Source organism: Chenopodium album, chromosome 7, assembly GCF_948465745.1.
Source record: "Chenopodium album chromosome 7, dcCheAlbu1.1, whole genome shotgun sequence".
NCBI classification, from domain to species: Eukaryota; Viridiplantae; Streptophyta; class Magnoliopsida; order Caryophyllales; family Amaranthaceae; genus Chenopodium; species Chenopodium album.
This window is the reverse complement of record NC_137840.1, coordinates 14,849,947-14,862,696: the sequence shown is the minus strand read 5'-3', so window position 1 is coordinate 14,862,696 and position 12,750 is coordinate 14,849,947. Positions and strand designations below refer to the sequence as shown.

General features: G+C 34.4%; 1 protein-coding gene across 3 annotated transcripts; it reads right to left on the bottom strand.

The window, feature by feature from the left end:
* Nucleotides 1-4,477: 4,477 nt before the first annotated feature.
* Nucleotides 4,478-12,361, bottom strand: LOC145638939 (endo-1,4-beta-xylanase 3-like). 3 transcript variants are annotated; one of them, XM_081690014.1, is made up of 10 exons: nucleotides 11,940-12,361; nucleotides 11,771-11,836; nucleotides 9,830-10,182; nucleotides 9,590-9,740; nucleotides 8,282-8,643; nucleotides 8,060-8,210; nucleotides 7,519-7,868; nucleotides 6,881-7,058; nucleotides 6,214-6,750; nucleotides 4,478-5,767 (listed from the first exon to the last, which is right to left on the bottom strand). In XM_081690014.1, the coding sequence occupies exons 1-10, from the start codon at nucleotides 12,003-12,005 to the stop codon at nucleotides 4,661-4,663; spliced, it is 3,321 nt and encodes a 1,106-aa protein (XP_081546140.1). In that variant the 5' UTR covers nucleotides 12,006-12,361; the 3' UTR covers nucleotides 4,478-4,660. The 3 variants fall into 3 exon arrangements, with proteins under 3 accessions (XP_081546140.1, XP_081546141.1, XP_081546142.1); XM_081690015.1 differs by having other exon boundaries at nucleotides 8,282-8,640; XM_081690016.1 differs by having other exon boundaries at nucleotides 11,919-12,000.
* Between the last annotated feature and the right edge of the window lie 389 nt (nucleotides 12,362-12,750).

Sequence of the window (12,750 nt, the reverse complement as noted above, 5' to 3'; positions counted from 1 at the left end):
ACACTTGTGCACCTATTTTAGATGCAACACCAGCCTACAAGCCCAATTTCAAACGCGCCCTATTAAAAAAGCCCCAAACCAAAATGAGCCCACCCAAAAACTGAACATATTTTTAAAATACAGCCCACTTAACCATCACTTTCAACAACTATTATTTTTTAAATATATATATTTTTTAAAAAAAAAAAGCGTTACTCTTAAGTTTAAATTTCTGAAATTTATTACTCCTCTCTTTGATTTTCTCTCTCTAACAATCAAACACAATTCACTCTTTCTCTTCAAAAACAACCATGAATATTTGAGATGAGATGGAAAATTAAACGGATTCTCCCCAAAAAGGCAATTTTATGTAAATTTTACTTAATTTTGTTTGAATATTGTTCGATAATCTATTGTTCGAAATCTTTTATTGGAATTGTAAAAAAAAAAATAGTGAAATCAAACCGATACCTTATGTTCACATTTTAAAATGCATATGTTCATATTTTGAATACTTATGTTCACTTTCTGAAATGCATATGTTCATATTTTTTTATGCACATGTTCACTTTCTTAAATGCTAATGTTCATATATTGAATCCTTTTGTAAACTTTCAGAAATGCATATATTCACTTTCTAAATCCATATGTTCATATTTTTTTATGTTTACGTTCACCTTCTAAAATGCTTAATTATGTTCATACGTATTAAGAAATGAACCAATGCATATGTTCATATTTTGAATGCGTATGTCCATTTTCTAAAAAGCATATGTTCATATTTTTATACTTATAATGCATATATTCTATAATCATATTTTTTTTCTTCAATTTTTTATGTTCATAATTAAATGCCTTATATTCATAATAATATTTTATATGTTTATAATGTAAATATTCATAGTAAATATTTGTTGTTCATGAAATATTCTCATTAAGTTTGTTTATGCATATGTTCTGTTTCTTAAATGCATGTGTTCATATTTTTTTACGCATATGTTCAACTTTTAAATGCTTATATTCACTTTAAGGAAACCAATTCTTACGTTCATTTATTGAATTGTTATGTAACTTTCTAAAATGCATATGTTCATATTTTTTACGCCTATGTTCACATTCTAAAAAGCTAATGTTCACATTCAAGGAAACCTGTGCATATGCTCACATTTTGCATGATTATGTTCATTGCTAGAAAAAATGTTGAAAATCAGATGAAATTCATACACAGATGAAACTGATCGAAGCTAAAAAAATTCAATTCATATGAATTCAAAAAATCAGATAAACTTAATCAATTGAAATTAAGCACACATTCACCACATAATAAATTCAATTGAAAAATTGAATCAAAAAATTGAAACAAAAGAGAAAAAAAATAGAGGAAAGAGAAATTAAAGAAGGAAGGAGAAAAAAACAGAAGAAAAGAAAATCATAATGAAATTTTTGATTGAAAATTTTGATGAGAATTAGGAAAGAAAAGAAAAGAGAAGAGAGAGAATTGGTAAGAAGGAAACCAAAAATTGTTGATCGAAAAGAGGTGAAAAAATTGGGAAGAAGGAAATGTATTGGCGCGAAGAACGTTGATAAAGTTCAGAAGAACAAGGCTGCGTTTTGCTGCGTTTCATTTAGTGAAACATGTGTTTTGGGTTGTTGCATCTACCTCTACATGCACAAGCATGCAGCTAAGTATATGCCCCTAACCCTATTATCATTGGGCTACCCTATCCAATAATCACTCCTAGTTGTAATTGGTCCAAGATGACTAATAAATTTAGTTACAAGATTTTCGACACCCATTAGACAAATGAACTTATTTGAATATATCAAAACTTATTAGACCATATTAAAAACTGAAAAATAGTATAGTGCACCCGGGTGCACCATGCTCATGGTGCACCCGGATTGAACATTAGACATATTTTAAATAACATGGGCAAAAAAAAAAAGAACATGTTAGTGTTTGAAAAAGAACATACCTGTATTTGACAAAAGAACATGTTTGTATTTGACAAGAACATGACATTACAAAGAACATAAAGTCTTTACAAAAAGAACATGTTATTTTTCATGGTTACTTGGGTGGTTGAACGTGTTTGAAAAAGAACATTATATTTGACAAAAAAGAACATGTTCGTGTTTGACAAAGATATAGGTGATTATTGGGTGGACCGGCCAAGGTTTAAAAATCAGCTCACTTCTCGAGTCGGGCCAAGTTTTGGGCTGAAGTTTTTGTGCCCAAACCTGGCCAAAATGGTCCGGCCGTGCAGGCTTTTCGGGTTGAGTAAAAATAAATCAACTAAAATGCATAAAAATGCAATCCCAAACCCGCCCAAAAATTTAAATTTACGGGCCGGGTCCGACCCGATTTGGGGGTGACAAAATTCTGCCCAAAACCCGTCCAAAATCAAGCCGAGTCGGTCTAACTTTGATCACCTCTAGCCAAAGAACATAAAGTCTTTACAAAAAGAACATGATAATACAGTAAAGAACATGTTCTTTTTTTTAGTTACTCGGGTGATTGATTTTTTTTTTTTTTTTTTTAAATATACATACATGAAATAACATATTGTATAATATAAAGAACATATAGTTCAAACTCAAAGAACATAATAATCAAATTTAAAGAACATATTATGCTCACGTTCTTTATAAATATCTATAATGTTCTTTTTTCGCCCATGTTCTTTTAAATATACCTAATGTTCTTTCCGGGTGCACCAACCATACATTAATTTAGAACTTATTTTAGTTGTAATTTGTATTTAAAATCTTTATCAGAACTTATTTTTACTAAACTCAACTTATGTGAACTACGTCCTACATAAGTAAAAATAGAACAAACTGATTGTGGAATAAAATGAGGCCTTATTTCATAAATTGAGAGGCATATTGGGCTACATTAGGCTAAAAAAAAAAAGTTAAATCCACTCAGGTCTAATCAAGTCTAACAAGTTTGTAAAGAAAACATACTTTGAAATATTACAGTATGAGTTCATATCATACTACACGTTAATACGAATCATATCATCAAAAATCTTAGGTTTAGGAGTTGGCATATACATATTCATCAATAAATGGGTCGAGTATCGTGACGAGGCTCAATGGCTCGAGAAGCACAAACAAGAGTTAACCCAACTTTATGTTGACGGTCTGTTCCAGTACTCAGAAAATTTGTTGCAAGAGTTTTCAAAATGTTGTACTCTGTATTAGACTAAACTTGAAAAAGTGTGCCTTCGAAGTAAATTCTGCTTAAATATGTATTAAGATTTCAACTTTCTCGTGGAGGGTGACTTTAATTTCTCCGCGAGATATACAAAATACCACATGATTGTATTTTCAATTATTAAAAATTTGTAAAAATATTAGATCTCTTTTACTACATTGGAATCTCTATACATGTCAAAATGTCAAATAATGGGACAAACAAATAAAAATGGAATTAGTAATAGTTTTACCGGATTTCTAGTTGGAGAACATAAATGACATTTGAAGGGTTTATGCATCAACCAGTAATTAAATTGGAAAAATTACTCCCATTAATCTGAACTTTGGCTCATCCGTAAAAAATAATCCCAACTTTCGTTTATTATCTATTGCACTGAACTTTGGGGGTATTAATTTTCGTTGCACCCAAATGACTTGCAACCGGTTGAAGAGGTCTATTTTGCTGACTTGTGATTAGTTGCACATGTGTCGCAACCTAATTGGTAAAAAAAAAAAAAAAATTAAAGATTAAAAATAAATAAATTATAAGATTTAAAAAAAAAAAAAAAAAAAAAACAACACATCCCGCACCCACCCACCCACCCTCAGCCAGCCAGCCAACACCTTCCCCGGAGCACCGACCACCGCCCAGACCCCCTTCCCCTAGAGCGTCGGTCGCCGCCCAGTCATGCTTCCCCTCTCCTAGTGTCGGCAACGCCCGACCACCCTCCCCTTTCCCTTTAAAATTGGCCGCTGAAACGACCACTAGAAAAACGCCGCAACCCCTATTTCTCCGTGAATACGACCACCGAAATGGTCGAAATCGGCCGAGTTTCAGGCTGGATGGTTGGGTTTAACCCAAAATCGGCCGATTCGGCAGATCGTGGCTAATTTCATTAGCGGTGGCTGGGCGGTGGCTAATTTCGAGATTTGGGGAAGGGAAGGGGTGGGTTTCGAGGGAGGGGGAAGGCTCAGCGGCGGATTCCGACAGCAGGGGAGGGGGTTTTCGGGAATGGGGCTGGTCTTCCGGCGGGTTGGGGGTGGGGATGTGGTGGCAGCAGCTGGGCATGAGGTGGTTTGTGGGGTTTTTGTTTTTTGTTTTTTAAAAAAAAATTAAGCCAATCATACGCTGACACGTGGCTAGGTAACCCGCTACATCAGGTTAGATGACCTGTTGGGTGCAACGAAAATTAATACCCCCAAAATTCAGTGCAATAGGTAATAAACGAAAGTTGGGATTATTTTCGGCGGACGAGGCAAAGTTCAGATTAATGGGTGCAATTTTTCCAATTAAATTTTACCCACAATAATAACATTATTTTATTGATTTGATTACTTGCAACACCTTATTGCTAGATGTGAAAAGTAATGGAAACAATGATAAACTTGCATATGAATAATAAGCCTTAAGTTCTTAATCTTGCCATTCTTCCTTGATATTTGATACAATCCCAGCAGTCTTCAGACATTAAGTGATTCACAAATTGATGGGAATCACCAGAGTTGAATCACCCTTGTCAACCACAAATGTTTTGGTAACTTTCTTATCAAAACAAACAATATCCACTTCATAAGTCCCATGGAAGCCTGTAAAGCTAAACTGTCCTTCATCATCAATATGACCATGAGCACGAGTCAACCATTCATGCTTGAGCTTGAGATACCTCTTACCTGCTTCATTGATATCGCCTTCAGCATTCACAAGGTGTGAGTTCTCCCTGCTCATAAAAAGTTCCCAAAACCCCCATAACATAACTCCTTCCACTGCTGGATGAGCAAAAGCCTCCCGAAGCATGACTTCCAAATCATCTGCTCTTATAAACTCGTTAATTGAAGATACATCAAGCTCTGTGAACCATATTGGAAGGCCGAGAATACCCAGCTTATCAAGGGCTGAACAGACAATTGAGCCAACAGGGCTATCAATATGTCCTTGAATTCCCACACCCCCTACTGGTGCACCTTGCTCTTGCAAATTTAACACTTGCTCAATGTATCTCTCGGGGCTTGATCTTGGATCATTTCCATCTTCTACATGGTAATCATTGACAAATAAAAGGGCAGATGGGTCTAGTTTGTTTGCTGTCTTAAACATGTTGGCTCTAATATCTTTACCTAGATGATCCTGGTAAAATGATCCATGCAACATCTCATTATTGACATCGTAGTGCCGGAACTTCCCCTTGTAGCGAGTGAGGAGACTTGTAAGGCGGTTTCGGACAGCTGTCATTAGATCATTTTTACTGAGGGACTTTACCCATGACTGAACTGTTCCCTCTACTTCCCAGAAGATGCAATGCCCTCGAGCTTCAATGTTGTTCTTTTGGCATAAATCTAACATTTCATCAGCATCCTTGTAGTTGAGATTCCCTTGTTGTGCTTCAGTCCAATACCACTTAAGTTCATTTCCAAACACTGCCCAGTTGAAGTTTTCCAGGAAGAAGGACACAAAGTCTTCGTTGTCTATGTTCGTCCTGCTAATGCAGGAGCCAAAGGGGAAGCTGTTCTTTGTTTGTCTGACTATCACAAAGTTGCCAAATGTGCTGTCTCCCGAGAATTTCAAGACTACTTCACGTTTACGTATCTGCAAAACAGAACAAATCAGAATGAAACTTAAAATTGTTGAGAAATATAAGATTACACCATCTACAGATGCACTTTTTATTTTTTATTTTTTTTATTTTAATTACATTGTCAAGATAAAAGAAGACAATGAAATAGTTAAGCATTTGTCCGCTTCTAATCAAGTCCAAAAAAATAAAATTTTACGGCTATTAGCTTTTGAAGTTATGATGTTGGAGTGATGGTTTAGATGGAATTGGCACATTATGCTGTCTGTGCTTCTTAATCATCATGAAGTAGAAAACAGTCAATTCATATCTCATTAACTTCAATTGGAAAAGTCATGTTACTCATGTATATCTGACCACCTTAGTTCATTTACAAAAAGCATGGATTTCTTTAGAGTCATTAGGGAAAAGTTGATTTTATATGTTGGATTTCAAAAGATATAAAATCATTGGGAGGTACCTTATCAGTTTGCCTTCTCAATTGTTTGAATCTAGCTTGACGATCAACAGCGAAAATCTGAAGGCTTCCAAGCATCAAGTCAACTCCAGACACAGGGCCCTGAATATAAACCATGACCTTTGATGGTTGCTTCTCAATCCTAAAAGAACCACCTATTTCATGCCATCTGTCATCACCGATCTCAACTTGGCCCCCATTGACCCACTGACCATCCACACTCAGTGCAATGTTGACATTTTGTGGTCCAGAAGCAGTAGATCCAATCTTAACCCAAGCAGAAACCTGGTATGTGAGAAAAAGCTCCACCTTGTCAGTTATCATCTGAGCAGGACCCATCCAGTTTTGTGTGCGATTAGTCACAAGTATGTAACGACCACTTAGTGGCTCATGTGGTCCTAGAGAATCAGCAGCCATTGGAGGAAGGATATGCGGTGAACCACTTCGCACACTTAATGTGCAATTGCCTAGAGGAAACCAGCCATTGGTACCATCACTAAGTTCGCTGTTTTGGATGATGTTCACTCCAAAAGAAGCATTCTGTTGAAAAAATTGTCACAAAATGCTTAAGCAATGAATTAATTTACTCCAAAAAATGTTTAATGTTCAATACTCCTACTCCAATATTAAGTAAAAGAGTTTTGGGTGCATATTTTAAAACAGTACTGACCTGAATAATTGGTGGAAGAGATGGAGGAGTTTTGGGTGCATGTTTTATGATAAAACTGTTAAGGAGGATGTCAGTACCAGGAGGCGGTCCTTCCAAATAGACGACAACACTTGATGGAGAGCCATTAATAAGAAATTTTCCTTGAAGCTGAGCCCAATCTTTGTCTGTTGCCTGCACACTATAAACAGCAAATACTTCAAGCTAAGTAAATGAGTGAATAATGACTGCATTTGAATTCAGGCAAGGGTGCATGTCTTCAGAATAATTGGAACATAATTTTGGGAGCACAATTGGGAAGCGAATTAATAACAAGGTATTTAGTCAAGCAACTCCAAGGATTGGCTTCTGATTACTACATTATAATCAATGAAAGTATATATTTAAAAAAAAAAGGAAATTTTGCAAAAAAAACCACCTTTTAAATCTTGTTTTTTTTTTGCATATAACAACCTTTAAAAAAAATATTGCAAAACACCACCAATTTTAAAATTTTTTTGCATATAACATGATGAAATTGTACTACTGCTCCAAGCTTGGGTATCTTTATAGTAAACTAAATGATAATAAGTAGTAACATTTATAAATGATAGGTAGAATGCACAGAAAGTATAAAAAATGTACAAGTAAAAGGAACTTACTTAGAGATGCCTACGTACTGCTCACGTTTATCTGGTGTCTGAATCCAGAGCGTAGCTCGAACATCAGCGCTAGAAACATTGTTACCATAAATCCGAACAACAGCAGTAACCTCGTAAGCTAACTTTCTCTTGACTCTAGGTGTAATATCCTGTTGAATTCCGTTCCAAAATTGTGTTCGTTCTGTTGCTGCAGCGAAAACCTTGCCAGACTGTGGTTTAATCTTTCCATCTGCCATAGAGTCGTGTAACACAATTTTGCATCCCCTTCCTGACCAGTTTTTGAGTCCATCTTCAAATGCAGGATTTAGAATTATATCCTCATCTTCATCATCCCCACATCTGCTCACATTCTGCCAAATGTTCAAAACATAAAAAATAAATTTATCATTGAAATCCCAAATTTTGAAGCATAAAAATGGAAATACATGCCAACAAGCATACATAAAGCAATTACAGCATACTATGAAACTAAATTGACATAATAATTCACATCAGTACATGGTATTTTACCAGTATTGAGAAAGAAAGTATCATTACATACCATGGGGCTCAAACAGGAAATTGTTACTGATTTTACAAGCAAGTCTACACCAGAATTAGGTCCTTCAAGATAAATCACAACTCGATTAGGAGCTGTTTCAAGAATGAAAGTTCCTTGCAGGGTTTCCCATTTCTCATTTGATGCCGAAATCCTATGCCAGATAAATGTATAAATTAGAAATTTTAAATGAATATTAATATTGAGTAGGATTCGAATGATTACCTTTCAATTTTTAAATACTTTGTGTCAGATTCTTTGTACTCTAGTTTTAGCGTGGCTTGAATGTTAGAAGATTGACTTCCCGACACACTAACTTGTGCAGAAATTTTATAAGTACATCCCGGAGAGACAAGGCTCGTTATATCTTGTTCCAATCCATGCCAGCACTCCTTCCTATTTATAACCCTTGCATAGCCACCACTCAATTTTGTTGACATTCCTTCCATGTTACCAGACTCAGGTGACACTACAGATGCATCACATGAATTGGGGTGCCACAAATCCAAGCCTTGTGAAAAGTTGTGATTTTGAATAATGTTTTCAGGAAGGTCAGTCATTGTATCACCCATATTGCCATTCATCTTCTGTGACAAAAAAATCTCCATCAAAAGCAGCTTAATATGTCTGTTACCAAATATCAGTTGCACCAATCAATTTTATCTCCAAATCCTAAAGTTAGAAAAAACCTTTAAAGAACAGTAAGAAATTCAAAGGGGAAAAATGAAAAATATGTAATGTGCACACAATTATCACGCTAAGAGATCTCAAAGACTTCTATTCAAAGTTCTTGTGAGCATCACTGTTCAAAAGACTAAAGATTCATATTGATGAAAAAAAGAGGGAACTCAGTTTACTTCACAAAGTTAATAAAGAGTATACAAATAATAGCCAAAAAGCATTAAGAGCAGTAGTTCATAGGCCTAAAGATTATATGACGGAGTAATTACAAAGTTTGATAGGGTAGAATACTAGAATTAGTGTACAATAATGACTAATAACATAATAAGTTTATTGGGACTTCATAGTATAAAACATAACTGTATTATCAAGATCATTCACAAATCAGATAAAGAGGATCATGTAGTCCTCCATCTATTTATTGCCCTTATCTTAAGGTTAACAACTGCAAATTAAATGAACCATCATTCACTAGATCTGTTAATATGCTAATGCCCTATAACTTAAAAATTCAGCTTATGATTTTAAACTATTCCACTTTGGTCAAGTGCTTTTGAATGATTAAATTAGTCAACGACTATAAAACATCATCTTTATCAATTATAAATATGTGTCACAATATAATTCCTTCTGATCATAAATGGCCACTGAGCATCAAGGATTCTTGTTAATGGCTGTTTTGTATCTTGATATTTGTTTGGTGTCATAGTTTTGTCTTTGTAATGGCGAACCTTGTACATATATTTTGTCAGTTAATATATCGCTTGCTTACTTAGCAATAAAAAATAAAAAAATAACAAAATAATAAAATAAAATAAAATAAAATTTAAACGCCATAATGAAATCATGTACCGTGGGTTTGGAACAAGAAATGACCACGGATTTGATGAGCAGGTCTTCACCAGGATGAGGTCCTTCTAGATAGAACACAACACGATCAGGCATTGATGAGAGCACAAAAGTCCCTTCCAACTTTTCCCATTTTCCCTTTGACACTGGAATCCTGTGCCAATCACCAACATACAAATTCAGATTTTCCAAGAAAATTAAAAAAAAGTGAAATTCAAAGTAGAGGAGTAGGGAAAAACCCACTTTTCAATGAACAAATATTTGGTGTCTGATTTGTCATGCTCTAGCTTCAGTGTGGCTTGAACAGTAGATGACTCATGAATTCCAGATACTCCAACACAAGCAGAAACTCTATATGTTGTACCTAGAGAAACTCTACTTGTTATATCTTGCTCCAATCCTTGCCAACACTCTGTCCTGTTTGTAACCAAAGCATAACTTTCTGATGTTCCTTCAGTATATCCCGACTCAGGTAGCACTATCAATGCTTCACAACCATTAGGGCACCACGAGTTCAGGCTTTGGGTGAAATCATGGCTTAGTATAATATTTTCAGCAAGAATACTGCTTGTACCGCCCATACTTTCTAACCTTTTCTGTAATGAAATGCAAAAGTCTATCAGACACAATTCAAAATTTCTATAATCATCTAACATTTGCTTTTATCTTTACTTGATCAAACAACAAACTTTCAGAATTAGAGTTGAAAAATGAGACAAGTCTTTCTACAAATAATTATTTAGCATACTGTCCACAGAATTAGAAAAATAAATTCTACGGAAACACCTACAGAACCTGTGAATAAGGTTAGTTAAGCACTTTGGGCAATATAGTATTGTCGCTGCAACTAAGCCACATAAAGAATTCTGATTAATTGAATACTTAACAATGACATCATGTCAACATAAAATTGCAAAAGATCGTGAAAATAAAGAAATCGAAGTGAGAATGTGAAGACAGAAAGAAATTCCTAGAATCTGAGAAAGAAATAACAGAATCTGTGAGGTAAAATCAGATACTGATTTCCATAAAATGAATTTAAGCATGATTGACTCCTCATATAAATGTACAAGGATGTTTCTCCCAAAGAAATTAGTATGAAGAAACATAATAACTAATCCACAGCAGCAGTATGTCATGGTCTAACAGCAGAAACAAATTTTGTGAGGTATGTGAGCTCTGCATACAGCATAAGCACAAACTGTATACATAGCGTGATTGTCATTCTGATTGTGCCACTTTCTTTTTTCTTTTCTTTCTTCAAATATAGTAATGTTTTAGTATGCACAGATGACTAGTAAATACAAAATAGTTCTAATAGCCTGATCACTAATAATCCTTCTTAACAAACCATGCAAACACTTTTCTAAGGCAGTTGCTCCAAAAAAACCTGATATATACTACTACCGTATGAAATCAAAACTGACATAACATATACGAAGTATGAACCAAAATGAGTTAAGTTTAAAATGCAAAGGAGAATTACTTGTAAAAATAGCAGAAATTCAGCCAAAACAATTACCCAAACAATAGCTTATTGCTGTAGTTTATTGATTTTGATATGGTTATTAAGAAATACTACTCCCTTTACATTCCTACTTAGGATTTATTTAGAAATACTACTCCCTCCGTCACTAAATTACCTAATTGATTTTGATATGGTTATTAAGAAATAGCTTCGGGACAGAGAGAGTATTACATAAATGCAACAGTTGGTCAAGCTGTTTCATCAAACTAATGACTGCTGAAAAGAGCAAAAAAAAAAGTCCTCCCACCATTTCATAATATAGTTCTTGTTTCTGTTTTTGGGTATCCGTATTTTAAATCTTTCATTGGAAAAAGAAGTGACATAAGCAATAACAAACAAAATACACAGCAATGAAAGAAGACTAAGATAATTAATACAATACTCCATATTTTTTTGTCCCAAATTAGTATAGTAAGGAGAATAAAATACTAAATTCACTTTTCTTAAGCCTCATGAAAAAATTGAAAAATACAAAATGTAAACCAATCTACAGGACAAAGGGAATGATTCTAGTGATGATCAAACAAGTATAAAACAAATTATTCTTGTCCAGATTAAGCCATTGCTAAATCAATGCCAACAAAAAGAAAACAACGAAAAATAAAGGAAACCTAAACATATATATTAAAAAAAAAAAATAATATGAAATGAATAACCTCAACAACATCAGTGCTGCTACAACTGTTGCTCTTTTGTTGGTTTTCCATATTTTCTTCGAATTCCTACAAAATTCAAATAATGAATAAATTTAATTAAAATAAAAAAATTAAATTAAATTTGTATAATAAATGTGAAGTATTTGACCATATAAGAGTAAGATTAAACCAGCTGATTTTTGATTCTTGAGTTCTGGAATCGACGTGGGAAGCATAAACGTTTGAATTTCCTCATTTATAGGAGAGAAAACTCAAAGGCTTTGTTTATTTTTTTGGGAGAAAAGTAAATTAGGATGTTAAGTTCAAGTGAAGTCTACGAAAAGCGCGGGACCAACTAATCTAATCTTCCAATCAAACCCATTAATTTCTCTTTCCTCTTTTGGGGTTTTTAAAGGGTGTTTTTATTTATGGCTGTCGGAAATTTTTGTAACAGTTCTTATACATTGCCCTTGATTAAGTCTAAATCAACCTATGGATTGCGAACTTGCGAGTTTGGGTAAAAGAGGAGGGTTGCGGTAGTTTAAAACCGGGGTAAAATAATTTGGCATTGATAAAGCACGAGGCGATATAAGGGGGATGGCGAAGTGCAATCTATGTCTGGGATTTGGTTGTATAGGGGACATAGGAAATAGGATATAGGTGTATGCTTGAATTGGAATGGAAGAGTTGTGTTACTCCCACTTGATTCTTTTCTTGTGTAGTCTTCCATTTTAAGTTATACTAACCTTATCTTTAATTTATGTGTATTGATTCTAAACTTGACTTTAAATGTTAGGTAAGTTGGGTTTTTCATTGAATATAGGGTATTAATATGTTGTTAAGCTGTTATTTGTAACTGTATTGTGATTGTTAATGTGCAAGTTGTGGTCATTGCGCGGATGAACTGATGAGGAAAAACATTACATGCAATTCTGATTATCCGACAGCAGGTGTTCCAGATTGGTTTTGGTGGACTGAAAAATCCCAACATAGCAGACTAT

Coding starts and splice junctions, on each gene's coding strand:
- LOC145638939 (XM_081690014.1), bottom strand. CDS start 12,005: ATGAGGAAATTCAAACGTTTATGCTTCCCACGTCGATTCCAGAACTCA. Junction 7,869..8,059: donor TTTCCTGTTTGAGCCCCATG/GTATGTAATGAT, acceptor AACATTTGGCAG/AATGTGAGCAGATGTGGGGA. Junction 6,751..6,880: donor CTCTTCCACCAATTATTCAG/GTCAGTACTGTT, acceptor TTTTTTCAACAG/AATGCTTCTTTTGGAGTGAA.